The sequence below is a fragment of the Artemia franciscana genome, chromosome 1 (genome assembly GCF_032884065.1).
Source record: "Artemia franciscana chromosome 1, ASM3288406v1, whole genome shotgun sequence".
In the NCBI taxonomy this organism is placed as follows: Eukaryota; Metazoa; Arthropoda; class Branchiopoda; order Anostraca; family Artemiidae; genus Artemia; species Artemia franciscana.
The window spans coordinates 12,514,424-12,537,010 of record NC_088863.1 but is presented as its reverse complement, the minus strand read 5'-3'; the positions used below and the strand labels follow the sequence as shown (position 1 = coordinate 12,537,010).

Here is a 22,587-nt window from a genome sequence, read left to right as displayed (position 1 = left end):
CCTCTAGAGGGAGAAGGAGTGGAGGTGGGTACTTTAAAATACCTTCCTGGGACATACTTCAGTCTGTAGACCCATCCCTGAAAGTTTCATTTTCCTAACCTAAACCCTTTTCGAGATAGCAAGAAGTCAATTAACTAGAATTTTACCAAGGGTTCTAAGACTCTCTGTTGAGTTGACATGAATGGGCTTAAAGTGGGGTTTTCAGGGGATGGAATTCTTCATTAGAAAGAACTGTAGTCATGTCATTCAGTTGCATGCTGGATTTAATGATATCTGCATACTTTTTTTGCAGCACCAATGGTGATTTTTATTTTTCTTATTTTTAACCTTTTTTTTAACCGTTACCTTATTTTTATCTTTAATTTTTTAACCTTTTTTTTCAACCTTTCTTATTTTTGTTCTGCAGTTTTTACTGCCATTTGGACCAATAGCAGATGGGGTCCTGCTTCTGATGTATGGTAGAGGTGGGCATAGCAGTCTATAATGTGTAAGGACACTTGCTATTTGTGACATTTGCCCTAAGGGTATTGATAGGATATGATACGGCATTAGACTTTACAGTCCCTACCAGCGGTGCTGATCTCCGTTTCTTGGCCCTTCAGCCAGGAAGTGCAATGGGGGGTTGGGGGCCAACCATCCTGTGCTTTCGCACACCCTTCCTGTTTACCTTCCCCAGATTTCTCCAGGTACCCATTTAAAGCTGGGTCGACTCTGGCTAAGCTTACAGAGTAAGCTTAGCCAGGATAGGGTCTATCCTTTTTCTTATTATTGTAAAAAAATCATGTCTGCCTTGATACTTGACAAGACTGGCAAAACTACATATACAAGAAATTTAATGAAGGGTGCACGATCATCATACGGAAAATCATCGAATCCTCCCACCCTCTCTCCTTTAAGACGGAAAATGAAGATTCGGCACAGAAAATGATAAGAACTCAATTACTGGTATTTCTTTGCCGCGGGGTCTTGCACCTTTCTTGGTTGGGATTACTTAAACCAAACAAACTATTCTGTGTATTTATATTTTCTATAAATTGTTCCGTAGTATATTTAATTATTCTATTGATTATTCCGTAATCTACTTAATTATTCCGTAATATATTAAGAAATTTTTTCCGAGTGGAAAAGATTCATTTAACGCAATTTTTCAGCTTAAGCTGCTTTATTGCTCATTTTCACTTTCATAATACGTGTCTGCCCGATACAAATTTTGGTTATTGCTAGCTCTTTTTACCCATGATATTTAAAATCTTTGCAAAATGATTTTTTTTAGTTTATATTATAATGTTTGCATTCTTTAATTCTGCGTTTTATTCATATATGGAATAATTTCTGTTCGTTTTAAGTTTTAGTGTTGCTCCTTACTTTCAGTTGAAAAACCTTGTTTTTTTATTTAATTTCTGATTGTTTTTTAAATAATGTCTGGAAATTTGGCTACTCCTCCACTGAAAAATCCCTCCTCCCCAAGAATTTATTCTCTAGACAATTCAATCCTGGTGAAAATTTACCATGGACAATTGTCCTTAACATCTCCATACGTAAAATTGAATAGGCATTGAGAAAGCAAGACATAAGAAGAATTTTGTATAGGAATTAACTTAAAGACCTTTCCACAGGAGCAGTGGGGGGTCCTGATATCTCCAAAGGCACATTTATTTGGCTTTTTGACTATGCCGAACAAAATGGTTATCTTAAAATTTTGATCGGGCGATTTGCAGAAAAAAGGGGCGTGGAAGGGGGCCTGGTTACCCTGTAATTTTTTTGGTCACTTAAAAAGGGCACTAGATCTTTTAATTTTCGTTCGAATGAGCTCTTTTACGATATTCTAGGACCACTGGGTCTATACGATCACCCCTGGGAAAAACAAACAAATAAACACACATAAGTGATCTCTCTTCTGGTAAAAAAAAAAACAAAACAAAATACAAAATTCCACATTTTTTCAGATAGGCGCTTGAAACCTACAGTAGGGCCTCTGATACGCTGAATCTGATGGTGTGATTTCCATAAAGATTCTCTGACCTTTAGGGGGATTTTCCCCCTTTCTTCAAAAATCAGGCACATTTTTTCAGGCTTGTAACCTTTCATGGGTAAGACTAAATTTAATGGTTAATTCCAATCATATTTGAAATCAGCATAATACTCCTATTCTTTTGATATATCTATTGTTATCAAAATTCCGTTTTTAAGAGTTTCGGTTACTATTCAACCGGGTCGCTCCTTACTTACGGTTCGTTACCACGAACTATTTGATTACTTTTTTGGGGGTAGGGAAGGGGGTTCATATAAAATATGATAAACTACAGAGAATAGATTGGGACATAAAGTTATAATCTTGAATATTAGCTCTTTAAGTTGACACGTATTATATATGATGACCATTTGAAGTGTGAACCCCACTCAATTAAGCCGACATCGGATAGTAATCCGCTACTGATGTGTGCTAGCAGTGGGCACAGTAATTTCTATCCTGTGTAAGGACACTCAGTCACTAGGACTATTGTCCTAAGGGAAAGATGGAGACATACCTTTTTAATTCTATTGATTTACTGTATTAATTTATTTATAAGAATTTTCATCATACATTTGTTTCTTTGATCGCAGAACTGGCAATGTCCATATTGTTATCTTCTAATTATTATTGTCCGTGTTACTTTCATTTTCGTTATCTCGTATCACTTTTGGAAGTGTCAACCCCACTCAATTAAGCCGACATTAGATAGTATTCCGCCATTGATGTGTGCTATCGGTGGGTAGAGTAATTTCTATCCTTTGTAGGGGCACCCACTCACCAAGAATACTCTCCTAAAGAAAAGATAGAGACATGTCTATTCAATTGTAGCAGGATAAAAAATTGCTTTTCAGAACCAACTTTTAATATCTTCAAGGGATTCTGTTCTCTCCGTTGAATATAACTTGTAAGAATCAGCTCAGATTTCAAAGCCAGGAAATTTTCGAGTTTCATTTATCTAGCTCAGATACTTTCAGTATTGAAGAAAGTGCGTTTGCAAATGGATTGTTTATCCAGACTCAATAACCTCCAAGTTAGTTTATTCATGAGTATTTTTAAGAACCTTAGCTTATTTATCTCACGATTTGACATCGTTGTCGCCACCAGGAATCAGGCCACGGTTATAACCCTCCCAACCGCCCCGGGATGCGAGAAATACTCTGATCGAATCCTGGTAAACAGGGTATATCTTGTGGACACCCTCCTCTCTTTCTGCTTGGTATTTTTTTATGACGCGCTTTCTTGACTGGCGTAATATTCTTGTCTTCAAATTAATAAAGGGGGGCATGGGCTAATTGATGGGTAGCTATTCCTCACTGAGTCTTGCCACGACAGAGCAAAAATTATAACTTAGCCTCTTAACATTTTAATATCTTGATTTCTCTTTTCGGGATAAGTAATTATCAAACTTAACTAAAATGCAACTGCTTTCTGGGGTTCTGAGTCGGGTTTGGTAAAGTAGTCTCACCTTTATTTTAGTGTTTTGACTAACTCTGCTAGAAGGATGTCTTTATACACTTCCTTTATTGATGACATCTATGATGTTAGAATTGGGTTTGTATTTCAGTGTAGTACTGCATTTTTCATTGGATGTTTCTTGAGAGTGGACCCTACCCGATAGAAGATGTTATTCAGCTCTCCGCAATTGGCACTATATTCTATATCTTGACTCGGTAACATTCATCACATAATGAGTGAAAAGGGCTGAAGAGCAGCAGCGTTGCCAACACGCTACAACTGAACAGTTTTCAGTGAAATTTAAAGGTCCTGTTACGGTGCATACAATACCAGTTTTCCGGCATATTTCTGATTTGGATATCTGTTGAAGTTTTAGTTTATCGAAAGTTTTCTTCTTATTATGGCAAATTTTTAACTTCCTGTTCAGATGGTACAAATCAATCTCTCGTGGAGCAATTGCAGTCGAAAACTGGGACAGTTTCAAAGCGTTGCCAACACGGTACAATAGCCCTCTTATTGATTATTATTAAGCGTTTACTAAAATAGTATAAATATGAAAAAATAATTCGATATTATAATAATCATAATTTGATAATAATCAAACAATTTTGCTCTCTTACCTTTTGGGGAGCAAATAATAAGTAGTCCATTACCATTGATAATAATTGGCTTCTAAAATGCATCTAAGTTGTGATTTATTTACTATCCGTACTTTCTCTGATATGAAACCTCTTTCCCTTTATCCCCGAATGCCATGACAAATACAATTCTGCCATGTTCCGCTATTCTCTGCGTTTTTTCTTCTGCTGGGGTAGAAGTGTAATGTAATTTACTTTGTTTTAAAAGCAGTTTAATTTTAGATCACCGGTCAGGGAGGAAAAGGCACGCTCCCGATCTGTTTCAAGGTAATTGTTTGATTTTTTGTTGTTGTTGTTGTTAAATCTTTATTTGTTTGTTATCATATTACTTGCTGTGTGGAATTAGTATTGACAATAAAAAATTATGAGGGGCGACTACAAAATCCTCGACATAAAAAAAAAAAATTCTAGTGCTAAGCTGGGTAAACAATCGATTTCCAGGCGCACTTTCTTTTTTTCATGTTACAGTTATGTTTTTTGGATTGGATTGTTTTTTCTCCTTTTTATTTTTTTTTAGTTTTTACTTTTTTCTTTTTTTTAGTTTTTCTTCTTTTTTTTAGCTTTTTTTTTCTCGACATAATAAAATTCTCGACATAAAAAAAAAAAATTCTAGTGCTAAGCTGGGTAAACAATCGCTTTCCAGGCGCACTTTCTTTTTTTCATGTTACAGTTAAATAGTAGTAATAGGTAAATAGCCTTGGAAAATGTCTTGGAGGCTTTAGACCAGCGTTTTGGCACATTTTGTCTCCCTTATAGTCTTGGGTTATATTCAAATGGATGTTGATGTCAGTATCCGAGGAAATTTCGATATCAAAAATGGTATTTAAAGTATCAAAATATACAGTATAGAGATAAAATGTTCTTCTTTTCATTTGCTTCCTATATGCAAAATTTATCCTGAGAGATTATTTTGTTGCATATTACTTGCTGTGTGGAATTACCGTTGACGAGAAAAGTTCAATAGGAAAAGATTCACAGCATTAACAGTTCCTTAGTATAAGCCAATTCGTCCCTTTTTTATATTGATTTCATTAGATTATTCCGTATGGTGGATTTTCAGTCACAGATTGAACAGACATAAATGTTTTAACTAGTTTTAGCTGTTGTGTGCTATAAAGCGAAATATATTGTGCTTTTGGAATGATGTGATTATGAATCATGTCTTGAAAATGAGATAAATCTAAATGCTGTAATTGATTAGTTGGTGAAAATCTTAGAGATGTATCTAAAAAATTGAAATTGAGTTGGCTAAATTGGCGAAAGGAAAGGAACTGTAAGTTTCTCGTTAGGAACAGCATTTTGTTAATGTCTATTTTTGTTTGTGGTTTGTGAAAGAAATACGGTTCTATACACCTTGTATTTAAATATAAAAATTATGGAGAAGATATTTTTATGACCTTCTGGCTGTTGGTTATTTCCAAGAAATGACCCCACATGACGTTTTGTTTCATAGATTTGATCTAGGCCTTAAATTGGACTTTACTTTTACAGTTTTTAAAATTAACTTATTAATTTAACTTCTTAAATTCAAATTTTTATAGTTAAGTTATTTGATTTAAATTAACCCATTAAAATTAAATTGGACTTACGGTTTTTAAAATTAAATAATCGGTTACAGCAGTTCATTTTGTTTATCAGTTATTTTAGTATTATCAATTGCCATAAACTTTGTTCTTGAGGCAGTCTTCTTTTATTAACTAGACCTATCCTGACAGCTGGAGCTGCCAGGGCACCGTGGGCCGTCGACCTCCGGTCTCTTATGACATTCTATGGGACGTTTCCTTCTTTAGAATTTTTATATTATAATTGAAACAGTCTCAAAACTTCAATCTAATCTTTTTTGTTTGTAACTTGAATTGTCGGAGTCATGATCAAATCTCGTCCTTGAAACTTGGAATGTATGCTACAGTCCACATTATAAAGTTTTTTTTTTCTAATAGTCCAAACTGAGAATCTAGATCATTATGTGAAAATCAGTTGGTTGTATCATGATATTATGTTGCAAAATCGTTGCGAAAAGCCGAATATAATATAACTTTGAAATATTGAGATTGGCCACAACATTGGATATGTGGTTCTATTCTCAAACGCTATTATCGTTTGTATATTTCCTTCTTTGAAATAGAAGGAACTGTAAAAACTATGCAGGAAGTGTGAAACTGTATATGTGTTCGAAATATCCAGTTAAAAAAAATTTATATCTGTTCACTGTCGATTGAAAGGTTTCATCTCTATTTTGAACTGTTATACTTTCGTCATGGAAAGGCAGTGTGGTCTTCGAAGTTATCTATTTGAAATGGGTATATACCAACCGTATGGATAGTCGTTGGCCAAGGTTGAGTGAAAGGCATTGGAATTGCCATTCATAGCTTTAAACAAAACAGTGTAAATGCTTTTACTTTTTTGTGATCGTAAAAAGTAATTTGACATACCAAGATTTTACATAGGGTACTCCGCTTGTGAGATCCAGTCTCGGTGAATATCTTTTATGACGGTCTTATTGGCACTCCATAATGCAGCACTTGTTATATCGTTGCTTGCATGTGTAATGGGACACTTGGAATAGTAAAAATCTAATTAAATTTTATACTTGTTCTCAAATTCTATACCCTGGCTCAATCCATATCTCTTTTGGTCCTGAATTTCTCTGTTCTTCAGTTTGTCTTGTTGCCTTTTGAATTGCTGCTGCCAGTTTAGTCGCCTTTGGGAGCTGAGGCTTCGACTGTTCTTTAAGATTTTCTCACCTATATACAGATACCCAAAATCGTGTTATTGTCAATTTTTTTGTTTGAAGATTATAACTTAGTGGGTTATTTTATGCTTAAATTCCATACTTACTGTGGAAAGAACGCTGAATCATTTTCGGGTACGGGGTTTTAACCATTGTAATGAAACTGATATTTCATCAAAAATTGGGCAAGTAGGTTGTATGACCTTGTGTTGACTAATTGACATCTTACGACCTTGATAGTAGACCCTAGTCGAGTATGGGCAACTTAGAGTAGGAACTGGCAGTATGTCGACACAAATCCAACTCTATCTTGCATTTGGCCACACCTGTTATTTTTTCAAGTCTAATAATAAGAATAGATAATTTCATTATTGAAATTTGGTAAAACCAGGGTAGTAATAAATGGCTGATCTAAGTTCCTGATGCAAAAGGATTATAGAGCTCTATAAAATCCCTAGTGTCTCCAAAAGCTAGATGGCATTAATAGTTTTTTTTCGATGCTAGTGTCAGTTTCCACTCTATAGGGCTACCGATACTCTTAGAGTGGACCATTAATCAACGATTTACATATTTAGTTTTTTAGATTTTTTCTATTATTAACAAATAGGTTACGGAACAGTTAAAGCTCCATATAATACTAACAAAACAAAAATTAACATTGCCACATTGCATTCACAGTATGTCCCAAAGCAAAAATAACGTATCTTGGACGGTCTAAAAAAACAACATGATTAATTCATGATATAGTTGAGGAATTGGCTTTTCCTTTAAGGATGTTTTTGTGACCCTGAGGATACCTTTTTGTGCATTGAAGTTATTTGAGCTTCGGAGTTTAGGGTCCCACTTCTAATTGTCATTCTTTTTCATGTATAGAGATCGTCGCTCACGCACAAGAAATGAAAGCAGAGACAGGAGCAGATCACCAACAAGAAATGGAGAAACAACCAATGACGATTAAGGTGAGCTTTGTTAAACATATCTGATCAATAAATGCATCTTTTTTTAAGCCTCTTTTGTAGAATAATGATATTTTGACTGTGAATGAAACTTTCTAAATGCCTGCCGAGAGTAGCGAGGAATCAGTTCAAAGAAAACCGGTTCACACTAAAGGTTTAGCTAGTACCCAGAACTTTTAGCCAAAACTGAAGTTTAATCGACAAACAGAATTTTGTTATTGGCTAATACCCGGACTTTATCCAGATAGAAAAAAAAAATGCAAAAAAAATGAAAGGAAAAATGGAATATAAAAAATATACAATTTTGGGAGGAGCTTTTTGTTCAAGAACAAGGGTTGTAGAAAATCTTGTATAAAGAAAAAAACACGGGCAGTTATAGTATCAGTTGAATTACTGATCCTCGAAAAAAGCTATCGATCCTCGATAATCATGGATTGCATTTTTCGCTAAATGCTGTGAACATAGTCTAGGAAAATGGCATTGTCCTTCTTATCATTCCCCCTCATAGTGGCCACAGACTGCAACCACCAGACGTCAGTGTTTTTGTTTTGTTTTCTTCTTTCATTCATAGCTCACTGCAAGAGAGGAATGGATAATTAGATGCTAATCAATTTGGTAATTAACGATTACCATGTACAATATAGCAGGATTGGTTGGTACATCCTTCTCGTGTGCATTCATCCCTTCCAGTGTCTAGAGTGAACTTGCCAAGTCTGGTATTTGGCCTTTCAACGTCTTTACCGAGGTAGATCCTTTGTCCTTGTATGCAAGCGACAGACCAAGCATGTCTGATCACATGGCAAATCAAAATGACAAAAAAGGAATTTCAAGGGCAGCATATCAATGAATGCCTCTTCTCATATTCGCTCGAGAACAGGTCAGACCTTCCGTAAAAGCTTTTCCTAGAAAACAATCTACTTGGAGAAGGTAGTCTAGCTCAACTAGACTCTAAAGCAGTCCAGAATTTTTAGCTTTCCTAAATAAAGAAACTAAGCTATTTCTAAAGTTGGAAAACAAGTAGAAGAAATTGTTTATTCTAGATGAGATTAATATCTGTCTTTATATCGTCTTTGGACGAAGGCTCAAGAACAAGAAATAATTTATGTAGAATTTCGAAACTTTCGTTTCGACTAATATCGTCTTTGAATGAAGGCTCAAGAACAAGAAATAATTTATGTAGAATTTCAAAACTTTTGTACTTTAAAATTACGTCTCAAAAGGAAATACATTTTAAAAAATTGGAGTAAATAATAAATCATTCATATAATATCAAATCATTCAATTATCATTCATGTATTAAGGTTTACTATTGGGTATAAATAGTGGTCGATTTAATGACGAAAAGGACAAGGGAAATATACAAAGAATTTTGATGTCTGCTAATTGAATAATTTGCACAGTAAATATTTATTTTTGTGGGTATGGTATATTAATATGCTATAACTAGACAATCTAATAAGTAATAGTAATCCTTATTCATAAGAATGGAACGATTTTAACGTTAATCCCCCCCAAAAAAATTGGCATGTCAGCTAGAAACCACGTTCAATAAAGTTGTATAACTGACGGCTTGCCAATTCGATATGACAAATAGAATTGCACCATATTTATTTCTGGTAAGTTCATAGAAATGGCCCTATGAATTGATAAAAGTTGGTTGTTTATGTTTTGTCTTTTTTTTGGAAATTGCAGTGATGATTAATCATTCGGGTTTGAATATCTTGAACGTCTGGTGATTCTTGAACGTCGGGTGTTCTGAGCTATTTTTCGAAACACATTATAATCAATTTTTATTACGTATAGTATTGTAACGGACAAATTTTTGTTTTAGATACTGGAATGGAGAAGTCCTCGGCGAAGAATGGTGTTTTTAAGTGATTTACTCAGTTTGAACTGTTTAATAACGTATTTTTTGCATCATAAAATAAAACCCATAAGATCGTTTTGTTTTTGTTTAAAGCCTTTCCTATACAATAAAATTTTCATTTATAAACAAGTCGATTCTGTATGCTAGTTTTCTTTGGTCATTCGTCTTAGATTTTAGACTACAACAGAACTTAGTTGTTGTTATTTTATTTTGGTAAGGTTTTTACCTTGTTTTACGTTGTATTATCTTAAATGCGAAGGGTCAATTCAAAAGTTTTAAATATGTAACTACTAGCTGTTGGTGTGGCGCTTCGCCCCCCCCCCCCCAAGCCCCCAGTGCGCGTTAGCTTTTATTTATTTTTTCAGTTTTTTCGTTTTTATTTTTAGTTTTAGTTTTTTTTTACCTTTTATAGTTTTTAACTTTTTAGTTTTTTTCCTTTTTTCTTTTTTTTTCTTTTTTAGTTTTCTTTTTCTTCTTTATTTTTCAGACGTTACATGCAAACCCTCGTACAACTTATTTATATATATAGATTGCGACTCTCGACTTTCAGAGCTGCCTAAATTTAAAATATTTTGTAAAGAGCAATGAAATTTGTGTTAATTAATTGAAAAACTTGTGCGGAAGGAAATGAGTAATATTTAGAAAGTAGTTTTGTTTAGCCAAGCATTCAAATATTAGTGGTTCTAAAGGATGAAAGAGTCTCCGCTGAATTTCTCCCATCATCATCATCATTTTCAACTTTTGCTGTTGTCATGACTACGCTCCTTGGCTAACCCCTGAAAGCAGGTAATTTTTTTCATAATCATGTTAATCAAGAACTTCAGCAACTGTCCCTAACTTTTGGCACACATGCAACATATTGTACATGCTGTATAGGAGAGTGATCCTAGGTCAAGATCTTTCAGGACCATACTTGCTAGAAACAAGTCTTTCAACTTCAGTAAATTCCTTGTGTATTTGCTTCTGTGGTTAGATTGTAGCTTGAGTCCAGCTCTGTATTTGGTGTGTCCTGCTTTGGTTTTTGAGCTAAGGAATGGAGAGTGTCATTTTCTGTCTGGATAAAACATCACTGCCTGCCAGCTATCAAGTACAAAACTATTTTCATGGTTTGAATCACAATTTCTCACTTTCTAATTAAATTCACATTCTTTTGATCTGTTTAAAACTGCTTCAGCCACAAAATCAGTAAATTGTTTTTAGTAGCACAAATGTTTTTCTACGTCCATCTTACTCCTAAAGAGGTCAGAGGTGCTCTAACTAGAAAATTTTAGCATTGTGAAATCATTATTTGCTTCTTTTGCCTGTCAATCTAAGATCAGTCAGAAATAAAAGATTTTTCCTATCTTCTGCAAGATGCCAGAGTTTCAATTAGTTTTGTGGTAGTTCAAATCAAAATGTGACTATGTCAAGTAAGATTACAATTTTTATCTCTATCCTCAAAAAGAACCAGATTTTCATTTAATATTTTAGTAATTCAAAATTGAACCATCAATAAGTCAAGTGAGACTATGATTTCAGTCTCACTTGAGCTAATGACAGTTCAATTTTGAATCACCATAATATTAAATAAAAAACTCTGGCTTCTTTTTGAGGATAGAGACCAAAATCATAATCTTGCTTGACTTAGTGACAATTCATTTTGAATTGTTTTGAAACTCTGGAATCTTTTTGAGGATAGAGATTAAAAATCCTAATCTCCCTTGACTTAGTGACAAATGTTTTTGAATTACCACTATAATAAATAAAAGTTGCGTATCTTTTCTTCTTTTGCAAGATAGAATTTTTCAGCCTTTTGTTTCAAAATATCAAACTTTCACTAGGAATTCCTACTTTAACCCAGATTTTCCTGAGCATCCTTATTTTACCCCAGATTTTTCTTTGTTTCTAGTTTCAAAATAAGTATCCCTAAAAGAGGTATTTTTTCCTCAAAATAGGGTAATCTCCTTTGACTTTTAAACCCTGCTTAGTCACACTCTTTAATTGAGAAAGAAATAGATGAAAACGAAGTATTTTTATGAAGGTATTTGCTAGTTTTTAAGTAGGCCTATTACGGAGTAAGCTTAAAAGCAACATTGATATTAAAAATTCTATTCAGAGCCTGGTATCTAATAATGAAGATTCTTGTGGGACAGAAATGAGATAGGAAGAAAAAAAGAATGTAGCCTTCAATTCCTCACACCCCTTTCTTAAGCTAGGGTGGAAAATCAGTAGGCCTATCCAACTGGGCAAAGGTAAAATTCTAGTTACTTGAATTTTGGCTATCTTGGAAAGGGGTTAGGCTAGGAAAATGAAACATTCAGGGATGGGTGTAAAGGCTAATGTATTTCCTGGGAAGGTATTTTGAAGTACCCACCTCCACTCCATCTCCCTCTAGAGGGCCCTGAAATTTGCCTACATGACATGTTTGCTACATGAAATGTGCCAAATAAAAGGCCTACATGACCTATTGAAATTTTGAAAAAACAACATTTTACCTTAATTTTCAGCTACCAGTTGCATTTTCTCTGCCTTTAGTTCTGAAAATGCAATGGTAAAATTCTAATCCATTGACTTTTTGTCAATGGACAACAAAAAATATGGTAAAATTCTAGTTAAGTGACTTCTTGCTATCTTGGAAAGGGGTTGGGTTAGGAAAATGAAACTTTCAGGGATGGGTCTACAGGCTAAAGTATGTCATGGGAAGATATTTTGAAGTACCTACCTCCACTCCTTCTCCCTCTAGAGGGCCCTGACCTTTGATGACCTTTAAAAATATGTGTGTTATAAAAGTAAAACCTTGCAAAATAGATGTTCTGCTTGAATGAAGTACAACAAAATTGTTTTCAGCTTCACAACTTTGCTCAATCCCAATTTATAAGGTTTTAAAGATATTCAAATGCATTTACTAAATTAAAAAAAAAAAAAAAAAAAAAAAAAACATTGATATGGCTAAGAATTCTACTCAAATAACAGGAATTGCATTTTCAGAACTAAAGGCAGAGAAAAAACAACTAGTAACTGAAAATTAAGGTGAAATGTTGTTTTGTCAAAATTTCAATAGGTATAGACCTGTCATGTAGGCAAATTTCAGGGCCCTCTAGAGGGAGAAGGAGTGGAGGTGGTTGCTTTAAAATACCTTCCCAGGACATACTTTAGCCTGTAGACCCATCCCTGAAAGTTTCATTTTCCTAACCTTGACCCTTTCCAAGATAGTAAGAAGTCAATTAACTAGAATTTTACCAACACATATTTTTAAAGGTCATCAAAATCCAGGGCCCTCTAGAGGGAGAAGGAGTAGAGTTGGGTACTTCAAAATACCTTCCAGGGGCACACTTTAGCCTTCAGACCCATCCCTGAAAGTTTCATTTTCCTAACCTAACCCCTTTCCCAGATAGCCAAAAGTCAATCAACTAGAATTTTACAAAAAAAAGCATTGATATGGCTCAGAATTTGGTAAATTTGTAGCAAACAGTATAACTGGCTTTTGTATAAAGTGAAAAGTGAATATACCACTTGATGCCTATTATTATGCTCTTTATAAATATTATAATTGCTTCTACCAGAAATTTGAATCTAACCACTTTTTAACCTAAACTAACCTTGTTAGAAATAATTTTAGTACTGAGAAAATATAGCATTATTTTTCAATGAAAAGATGGCACTGAGAAAATATAGTATTATTTTGCAGAAAATGAGCAATAAGTCATACTCTAATTGAAAATTTGTCATCTTGAAGAGCTCAAAAAGTGCTTAAATTTGAATTTGCATTTGAAGTGATTATTATATTTTTAAAGAACATGAAAAAAGGCATCAAGAGGTATGTTTGCTTTATTGGTAAGTCAGTTATATGAACTGTCATAATTTTTTGAAAATTTGTCATTTTTAAGAGCCAAAAAAGTGCTTAAATCTGAATTTCCAGTAGAAGCAATTATTATATTCGTAAAGAGCAGAAAAAAGGCATCAAGTGGTATATTCACTTTACACAAAAGCCAGTTATACTGTTTGCTATAAATTTACCCAGAATTCTACTCAAATAACAGGAATTGCATTTTCAGTACTAAAGGCAAAGAAAAAGCAACTGGTAAATGAAAATTGAGGTAAACTGTTGTTTTTCAAAATTTCAATTGGTCATGTAGGTGATTTTCAGGGCCCTCTAGAGGGAGAAGGAGTGGAGGTGGGCACTTTAAGATACCTTCTGGGATGTATTTTAGCCTGTAGACCCATCCCTGAAAGTTTCATTTTCCTAACCTAACCCCTTTCCAAGATAGCAAGAAGTCACTAAACTAGAATTTTACCATATTTTTTGTTGTTCATATTGTTGACTTGCAAATAAAGCAAACATACTACTCAATGTCTTGTTTTATACTCTTTATAAATACAATTATTGCTTCTATCACAAATTCAAATTTAAGCACTTCTTGAGCTCTTGAAAACAACCGAAATATTGTTTTTGGTCATTTTTGACAAAATAAAATAGCCTACTATGTTTTCTCAGTGCCAAAATTTGTTCAATATTGAAATAATTAGCACAGAAAAACATGAAAAATTTGAATGTTTTTCATAAAAACAAAAAAAAAAGAAAAAAATTAATCATGAAAAAAAGATAAATACCTTTATTATTACAGTTAAACAATTTCTGAAACTGAAACCAGCCAGATATCCCCTTCATCTGTATCCTCATCAGAATATGCTCCTTGGTTGACTTCAGCTTCTGCTAGGCCTACTTTAAATGGTGAGGGCTCTGACCCTCACTTTATTTGTAAGTAAAAAATACATAAACAACAAAAATTTTCCAAAATTATTAGTTTTTGACTTGTAAATTTTGTTGTTGTACATGTTATTGACTTACAAATAAAGTGAGCATACCTCTCAATGCCTTTTTAAAGCTATTTACAAATATAGTAATTGCTTCTATTGCAAATTCAAATTTAAGCCCTTTTTGAGCTCTTGAAAATACCAAAATATTTTTAATTTTTGTATATAGAAAGGCTTTAAATAGTGTAATCTAACCTGACCATTCTACACCTTTTTCTGTGGGCTATCATATTTTTGATATTTTATTGAAAACACAGTCAATAAAATGAACAACAAAAAATTTACCTACTGATTTACCCATAATGGCTTCTTTTCAGAAATACTAATTATCCTCTTTTGATGTATATATCCTTTCAGTGTTTCAGTTTTACTCACATATGCTTTAGCAGAAAGCGGATTTTCTTCTGGTTCTAAAAATGTAATTTTTATTGCTGTATATTTATTTTATAAATCTCAAATATTAAATGTATTTTCTTCTTTTGAATTGCTTGTCAAAACAGAGACCACATTTTAATTTTCATTGTTAAATTATTGGTGACAATTTTACCAAGAATGCAGGGCTCTTTTTACTACCCTCACATTACATCATGCTGTAGTAAAATTGGGGCAGTCCAAAAATCCCTCTCTATTTCTTTCAGAATGCCAAAGAAAAGTTTCTTTCGCAAATAGAGGTCTTTTACCCTAGGTTTGCTTATTAGTAATTTTTGCAGTTACACCTTGTATGCTAATTACTGGTACCAGTTTGTAAAACTTGGGGGGGGGGATAAAATGTGAGCAATCAATTCTTTCTAGCAACTTTTTTCTTATCAAGCATTAGCTCAGTCTCTGCTTTGATTGCTCTTTTTTTCTGGTATTTCCACCAGAAGCCTACTTTTGTCTTTCCTGTTGTTTTTGTCCAGGCCCACTTGCATTTTTGCCTTTGGATATGGTCTGATGCTTTCAAGACATGGGGCTATTTGCAAGTTTCATGTTGATTGCTGGTGGTTCATCAATACGAGTGATAATGCTCAAACTGAACCACAGTGAGGATCATCTATGTTGGAAAAATCTTGGGCATTCCGTTTAGTTGAGTCTGGGCAGTTTGTCACTTTATCTGGCAGAAAATCCGCCGAAAACATTCTTTCCATTTCCACCAGTGAAAACATTCAGAAAGAAGGCCCAAACTCCTGCCTTTTTAAAACTAGCTGTGATCTTTTGAGGATTCAGCTTTTCCTCAAAGGGATGCTTACACAACTTTGCTATTTCATGTGTTGGAATTTTCTGACCAGGGTTTTACTACATCCAATTGTCAAACAACTCCCTGATGACATGTTTCAATGGTGTGTAATGAAACATCAAGGGACTGAAGATAATGGGAGCAGTTGGCTGGAAGGATTAGGAGGTGGATGTCATTATCTTTCCACAAGGAAACTGCTTTACTGAAACATGGCTTCCATGATTGTCAAACAAGACTAAAAGAGGGTCTTCCTTACTGGGTTGGCCTCTTTTAAAAAGTGTTCCATAGAACAAAGGAAATAGTTAAAGGTCATTCAAGGTCAGGAAGAATCACTTGAGCAGTTACAGGTATAAGGTATATCATTGTGATATTTTCCCTCTTTCTGCTAATATGGTATATGCCACCTGTTTTGCTCCCTTTCTAGCAATCACCTTTGGGGCCTTCAAAACTGTGGATATTCCTGTGTTATTGCAGCTCCATATTTAACCAAGACTTCAAAAGAAGGAACCAGTTACAACTGATGGACAAACTGGCGTTTTGCTTGAAGAACCCTTTTAGCCAGTCTGCTCCTGCTCTCTCATTTAGTCCCTTGCTTGACAGGAATTTAATCTTCAGTGTTATGGCCATTGGTAGGCTAAAAAAAAATTTGTGTAGGGAGTCAGCCCTTGGTTCAGCAGTGAGCATTTTTGATGTATGCAGCAAGCTCTTTCTTTTCTTTGGGAGTAAAATAAGCTTAGTGCTCTCCTGAATTCTATCATTGTCATTATTGCTACTACTAGTATCACTTTGATTCAGATCTTGAATTTTTGCCTTGAATTGTTTTACAATATCCACAAGAGCTTTCTTCTTCAAAGAAAACTTTCCTGCAGTTGCTTGGAAAGTGAATTTCCATTTACAAATTGAGTAACAGCATGCCTGACTAATTCTGGATCAGGAGGACCCCTCCACTTTCAAATATATTTGCAAACCATCTGCAAACAAAAATCATAATTGTCAGTATCTGAAGAAAATAACATGGTAATTACATAGATCATGCCACTGCATGCTTTAAAGCATAGAATGGAAAGAAGCTTGCAGGTCCACTATAACAAAACTGGAATACTTTACAATTTTGTACCTCCTGCTATGTCTAATCTTAGTATACTATGTATTCTTTGGGTTATATATTTGTCCATTAAGAGGCTCATTTCAGAATTTTGTAGAATATCTTCATCAGTAATTGGTTCATATTGCCAAATAAAGCTCCATTGAAAAAATCCTAAAACTAGGCCACCTCAAATTGGGTCTAGGGAATCCACTCATGAAAAATACCCCCCCAGCACAGAAAATACTCCCATGGGAAATCCCTTAACGCAAAATTGAGCAATCTAAGAGAAATTACAAAATAAGCACCTCAAAAGCCCAATCTTCCAAAACAAATTTTTGGAAATCTTCCAAAAGATTTTTTTGTATTTCTTCCAAAAAGATAAGTTAGTCTTTTTGATAACTAAATTATTACTTTCCAAGTCACAGGAGAGTTCTGCAAGTTATATATGGTACACATTTTGTTTTCTACCCTACAATAGTATATGGAGAACTTTCAGCACTTCTGCTGTAAAGAAGTCAAGAGCATCAAGTTGGGTTTTTTACATTTTGAGATTTTAGTACCAAACCCCTAAAAAAAAAAAAAAAAAAAAAGGCCACCTTAAATTGGGTGTAGGCAATCAACTCGTGAAAAATACCCCCCCCCCACAGAAAATACTCCCATGGGAAATCCCCTGACGCAAAGTTGAGCAACCTAAGAGGAAGTACAAAATAAGCACCTCAAAAGGCCAATCAGATGTCCTAAAAGGTAACAAAAGGGCCAGATATAAAAAGTCCTAAAACAATCTTAGGACAGGGGCTAAAACTGTTTTGTACTTTCTTTTTATCTGCTTAATTTAGCCATTGAGGATTTTTCCAGGAGGGGGGGGGGATTAAACGCTGCCTCTCTCAAATCACACTTGCTAGCACTAACCCATATTCTTTTTTGGTCATCCTTAAGCACAGGGGCTCTTGAAAACTTTTCTCTTTTCTGAAGAAAACTTTAAAAATTGTGAAGAATACCTTGAAAAGGTTATTTATTTCATTCTTAAATGTGCATCAAACCTGTGGGCAAATCATACCAAGGTACAGGAAGTAAAATAATAATTGTAAAAACTTTTCTTGGTTATGCATTTTGATACTCCCTACCCCCACAGTGTTTTAATACACCACTAGTATTAGAGAAAAAATGAAATAAATAGTGGTTGTAAGCTCTTTTGATCTTACTAATTTGAGCTTACTCTTTTGAGCTCATAATTTACTTCTGCTTTTAGAACGAACATAAGTAGTATTTACCATCATCATTATTCCTTAATTGGCTTTGGATTCAATTGTAAACATTTTTATATTTGGATCTTTTTTTCAATACTCTTTTGTTCAACTTTCACTTAGACTACTAAGGGGAATGAGAGAATTATTGGAATAATCAAAAGGGTATTTTAAGTATCTGGCTAAAGATTTTGACCAAGATGGTGTCCCATCCAGTCACATCCTTATTAACCCCAATGGCTTAGAGTATTCATTTGGAATCTTTCATGACAGGATTTGCAAGATTCTTTTTCCAAAGCTAATTGTAGGATTTTGACTGGGAACCTGTGGCTGATATATCCCAAGGCAGTATACGTCTTTTATGCTTGTTTCTTATTATGCCAAAGTAATTTTGATCAAACATTAACAAAAAGTTTTTTGTTTTTGTGTTTTTTTCTGAGGGAAAAATTTTTGCAGCTATTCTTAATTCCCCAGATTTAGTGTTCAAGCTGCTTAGTCAATACCTGTGACTCACATCTCTGTATCAGCATGAATAGAAATTTTCTGTTAAAGAGCTAGTGTTCAGGCAGTGGTTTGTGTTTGGCAGTGTAATGTGTTTCTCCATATGTTCCCCAACTTGTCAGAGGCATTTCCTGTCCAATTTTGTTTCTGTTCATAATAGTGTATACTAGCTGTTGGGGTGGCACTTCGCGCCACCCCAACACCTAGTTGGTGGTGGCGCTTTGCACCGGGACACAAATGACGACCAGGACACAGGGAATATAAATGGCGACCGGGACACAGGGACACATCATTAGAATGAGGTGTAGATCTGAATACGGTTTGTTTTTCCCATGGACAATTATATGTTGCATGTTCAAGAGTCAGTAAACCTGACAATCTATTTATATGCATAGACAATGGGACAGCGAAGAATGTTGTATATTCGCATGTTTTACGTAGTTAAAAACATATATATATATATATATATATATATATATATATATATATATATATATATATATATATATATATATATATATATATATATATATATATATATATATTCACAGGTGGGACATAGCGCGCGGGGGGCTTGGGGGGGGCGAAGCGCCCCACCAACAGCTAGTTTTTATATATATATGCATATAGATTTAAAAAAAAATCCATTTTTCAAAGCACAGGATCTCTTTTACTGTTTGTTCTACTTTGCAATATCTATTTTGCTTCTATTATGGAGATAAATTTAAAATTAACTTATTGATAATTTTTTCTTATTGCAGGTCAACATAATGTAGTTTCTAAACTAAAATTTGAAGAATTCCAAGAAACAATTCTTATCTTTAAGTCCATCCTTCTTAATGCAAGTGTGTAATACATGTAGCAAATTTGAAAGTTTTACCATTATATTATCACTAAGAAGACAGGTGTCCAATACTTGCCTAATAATCAACATGTTGCCAACCCAAATTCAAGTAATGTAATCATCTCTCCTTTTTTTGAGAGGAGGAGTGTGAAAAGCCTTATTTCTGCTCTAACCTGTTTCAGAAAGTTTTAATTTGCCAGTCACAACGTTTTCCCATTTTCATGGGAAGTCAGCACCCTGAAATGAGAGGGTGCAGAGGTGAGGAGTAGTGTTTTTGGAAGATGAGTTTAGGTGGACAATAGTGTAAATAGGAAGGGGGGGGACGGAACATATTGGGCTCTGCTTAGAATCTAGCTGAAATCGTGGAAACTGCTTTTGACAAGGCCTATATTCAAAGAGAAGCCAACCTTTAAGCCCAGTTTGATTTTATTTTTCTAAGTTGAAAGTTGATCTGTCTTCATACAGCTTTACAAATAAGACGGGCTATTTAGGGTAGTTTTTATTGGTATATGGCTTAAAGGCATACTTTGAGTACCTCCACCCCATGCTAGTTTATATTTGTTATTTAGCCAGAATAGAAACAACCTTTTTATCAGCCTATATGTCTCAATAGCATCACCTTTCTCGCGTTCATGTGTTTTGATTGTTAAATAAAGTGCCAAAATTCATTAATTTTTCACTTAATAATTAATAATTAAGTACTCAGTGTGCCTTATTGGTTTTATTGTTGGGGAATAAACTGTTGCCACTATTTAAAAGGACAAGAGCTTAAGTCCCTCTCCAGATTCTAGCACTTAGTAGATTCTTGAATTTATGTTTTTAAAATTAAAAAACAAAAGAAGTTTTGAATTTTAATTTTTCCACAGAAGTTACTTTAAAATATTGTAAAATTCTTGAGATTTTGTTAAGGTATGAGTCTAAGTTCCCTATACCCCCACTCATACAACTGCCTAAATCAAGCTGTATTTATTGCCAGTTAAGATAGTCATGAATATGGTTAGGCTCCTTAAATGAACCAAGATCTTCTCCACAGTCAATAAATACTATGGAGACTGTGGAGAACATCTAGTGAAGACTGTATAGACAGTATAATCTTTCCAGTGTGTGACTAAGTTTCTATGATGCTTAAAGTGTTCTATACAAAACCGAAGTTAGGATGGAACTGTTTGATTTTTTAGACCAATGCTTTTCCATTCGTATGTATTTTCAAGGGTATTAATGCAGCTATAAAATTATATAACGAGTATCAAAACAAAACTTCGATTTGAGATCCCAATTGATTATAATCAATTTTGTCACATGGGGTGATTCTTGTCAAATGGTTCCCATAGAATTAAGAGTTTCCTGTTGACATTCTTTATTTTAGAGATTCCTCTGTAATTTAAATTTAGTAAATCTCCCGTTTTGCACTTTGAATTAGTTGTTTCAAGCTTGTTCCTGCTTTCACTACTCCTTATTAATTCTCAAAGAATGAAAGAATTTATCTTGTCCAAACTAAAAGTCACTGGTGTACAATAATAGCTTAATATGACTGACAGATTTGAGCATGCCTGTGGAATAGATGAACATGTATAGACAGTATAATCTTTCCAGTCTGTGACTAAGTTTCTATAATGCTTAAAGGGTTCTATACAAAACCGAAGTTAGGATGGAACTGTTTGATTTTTTAGACCAATGCTTTTCCATTCATACGTATTTTCAAGGGTATTAATTCAGCTATAACATGTATTTGAACATGCATTGTATTGCATGAGGGATCATGTATTTCATAGCTGCATCAGCAGCTGTGAACATGTATTTGAGCATGCCTGTGGAATGGTGTTGGAGTGTCTTAAAGCATCAACAAAGCTGAGGCTGAAACCCTTCAAAGGCCTTTTAGGGTAAAAAATGGTATTTATAGTATAAGACATACCATATCTAAAGAGACAAATCTGAAACACACCCTAAAAATTGAAAAGTTGTCTGATCTTCCTATATAAATTAAATTTATGGTCTGTTATCCTTTATTTTAATATGTCTAACCATGTTTTGTATTAAATCCATCTTAAAATAGTTTTCAAAGACTTTTGCATATTTCAGGTACCTGATAGCTGACAAAGAGATGGCTTCAAGAAATGGTTTAATGCCATTAGGAACTGATGGAACTGATTTTATGCATAGAGAAACTGTAGCCAATCAGTACAAAATTAGGTAATTTTATTCAATGCCATCAGGATCTGATGGAACTGATTTTATGCATAGAGAAGCTGTAGCCAATCAGTACAAAATTAGGTAATTTTATTCAATGCCATCAGGACCTGATGGAACTGATTTTATGCATAGAGAAACTGTAGCCAATCAGTACAAAATTAGATAATTTTATTCAATGCCATCAGGATCTGATGGAACTGATTTTATGCATAGAGAAGCTGTAGCCAATCAGTACAAAATTAGGTAATTTTATTCAATGCCATCAGGACCTGATGGAACTGATTTTATGCATAGAGAAACTGTAGCCAATCAGTACAAAATTAGATAATTTTATTCAATGCCATCAGGAACTGATGGAACTGATTTTATGCATAGAGAAACTGTAGCCAATCAGTACAAAATTAGGTAATTTTATTCAATGCCATCAGGATCTGATGAAACTGATTTTATGCATAGAGAAGCTGTAGCCAATCAGTACAAAATTAGGTAATTTTATTCAATGCCATCAGGACCTGATGGAACTGATTTTATGCATAGAGAAACTGTAGCCAATCAGTTCAAAATTAGGTAATTTTATTCAATGCCATCAGGACCTGATGGAACTGATTTTATGCATAGAGAAACTGTAGCCAATCAGTACAAAATTAGGTAATTTTATTCAATGCCATCAGGAACTGATGGAACTAATTTTATGCATAGAGAAGCTGTAGTCAATCAGTACAAAATTAGGTAATTTTATTCAATGCCATCAGGACCTGATGGAACTGATTTTATGCATAGAGAAACTGTAGCCAATCAGTACAAAATTAGGTAATTTTGTTCAATGCCATCAGGACCTTGTGGAACTGATTTTATGCATAGAGAAACTGTAGCCAATCAGTACAAAATTAGGTAATTTTGTTCAATGCCATCAGGACCTTGTGGAACTGATTTTATGCATAGAGAAACTGTAGCTAATCAGTACAAAATTAGGTAATTCTACTTTGGGTGTCCAATGGTAATGTCAAGTCAAAGAGATGAAATCAAAATCTCTTTATTTTTTAGCTTTTA

The 22,587-nt window shown here is 34.1% G+C and overlaps 2 protein-coding genes across 6 annotated transcripts in view; both read left to right on the top strand.

The window, feature by feature from the left end:
* LOC136025776 (serine/arginine-rich splicing factor 5-like) overlaps positions 1 to 9,790 on the top strand; it is a 47,654-nt gene extending 37,864 nt beyond the window's left edge. For 4 of the 5 annotated variants that reach the window (XM_065701765.1, XM_065701774.1, XM_065701770.1 and 1 more), the window contains exons 9-11: positions 4,330 to 4,374; positions 7,712 to 7,797; positions 9,626 to 9,790. In XM_065701765.1, the coding sequence (XP_065557837.1) occupies positions 4,330 to 4,374; positions 7,712 to 7,796 (130 nt within the window). In that variant the 3' untranslated portion in view covers position 7,797; positions 9,626 to 9,790. The remainder of the gene's footprint in view (positions 1 to 4,329; positions 4,375 to 7,711; positions 7,798 to 9,625) is intronic. The other variant, XM_065701783.1, reaches the window with a different exon arrangement.
* A 1,643-nt stretch (positions 9,791 to 11,433) lies between these two features.
* The window catches only part of LOC136025808 (protein jagunal-like), a gene marked incomplete in the record, with an annotated part of 97,173 nt that continues 86,019 nt past the window's right edge, over positions 11,434 to 22,587 (top strand). The window contains 2 exon segments of the mRNA XM_065701800.1: positions 11,434 to 11,596; positions 21,427 to 21,537. Of these exon segments, the coding sequence (XP_065557872.1) occupies positions 21,449 to 21,537 (89 nt within the window).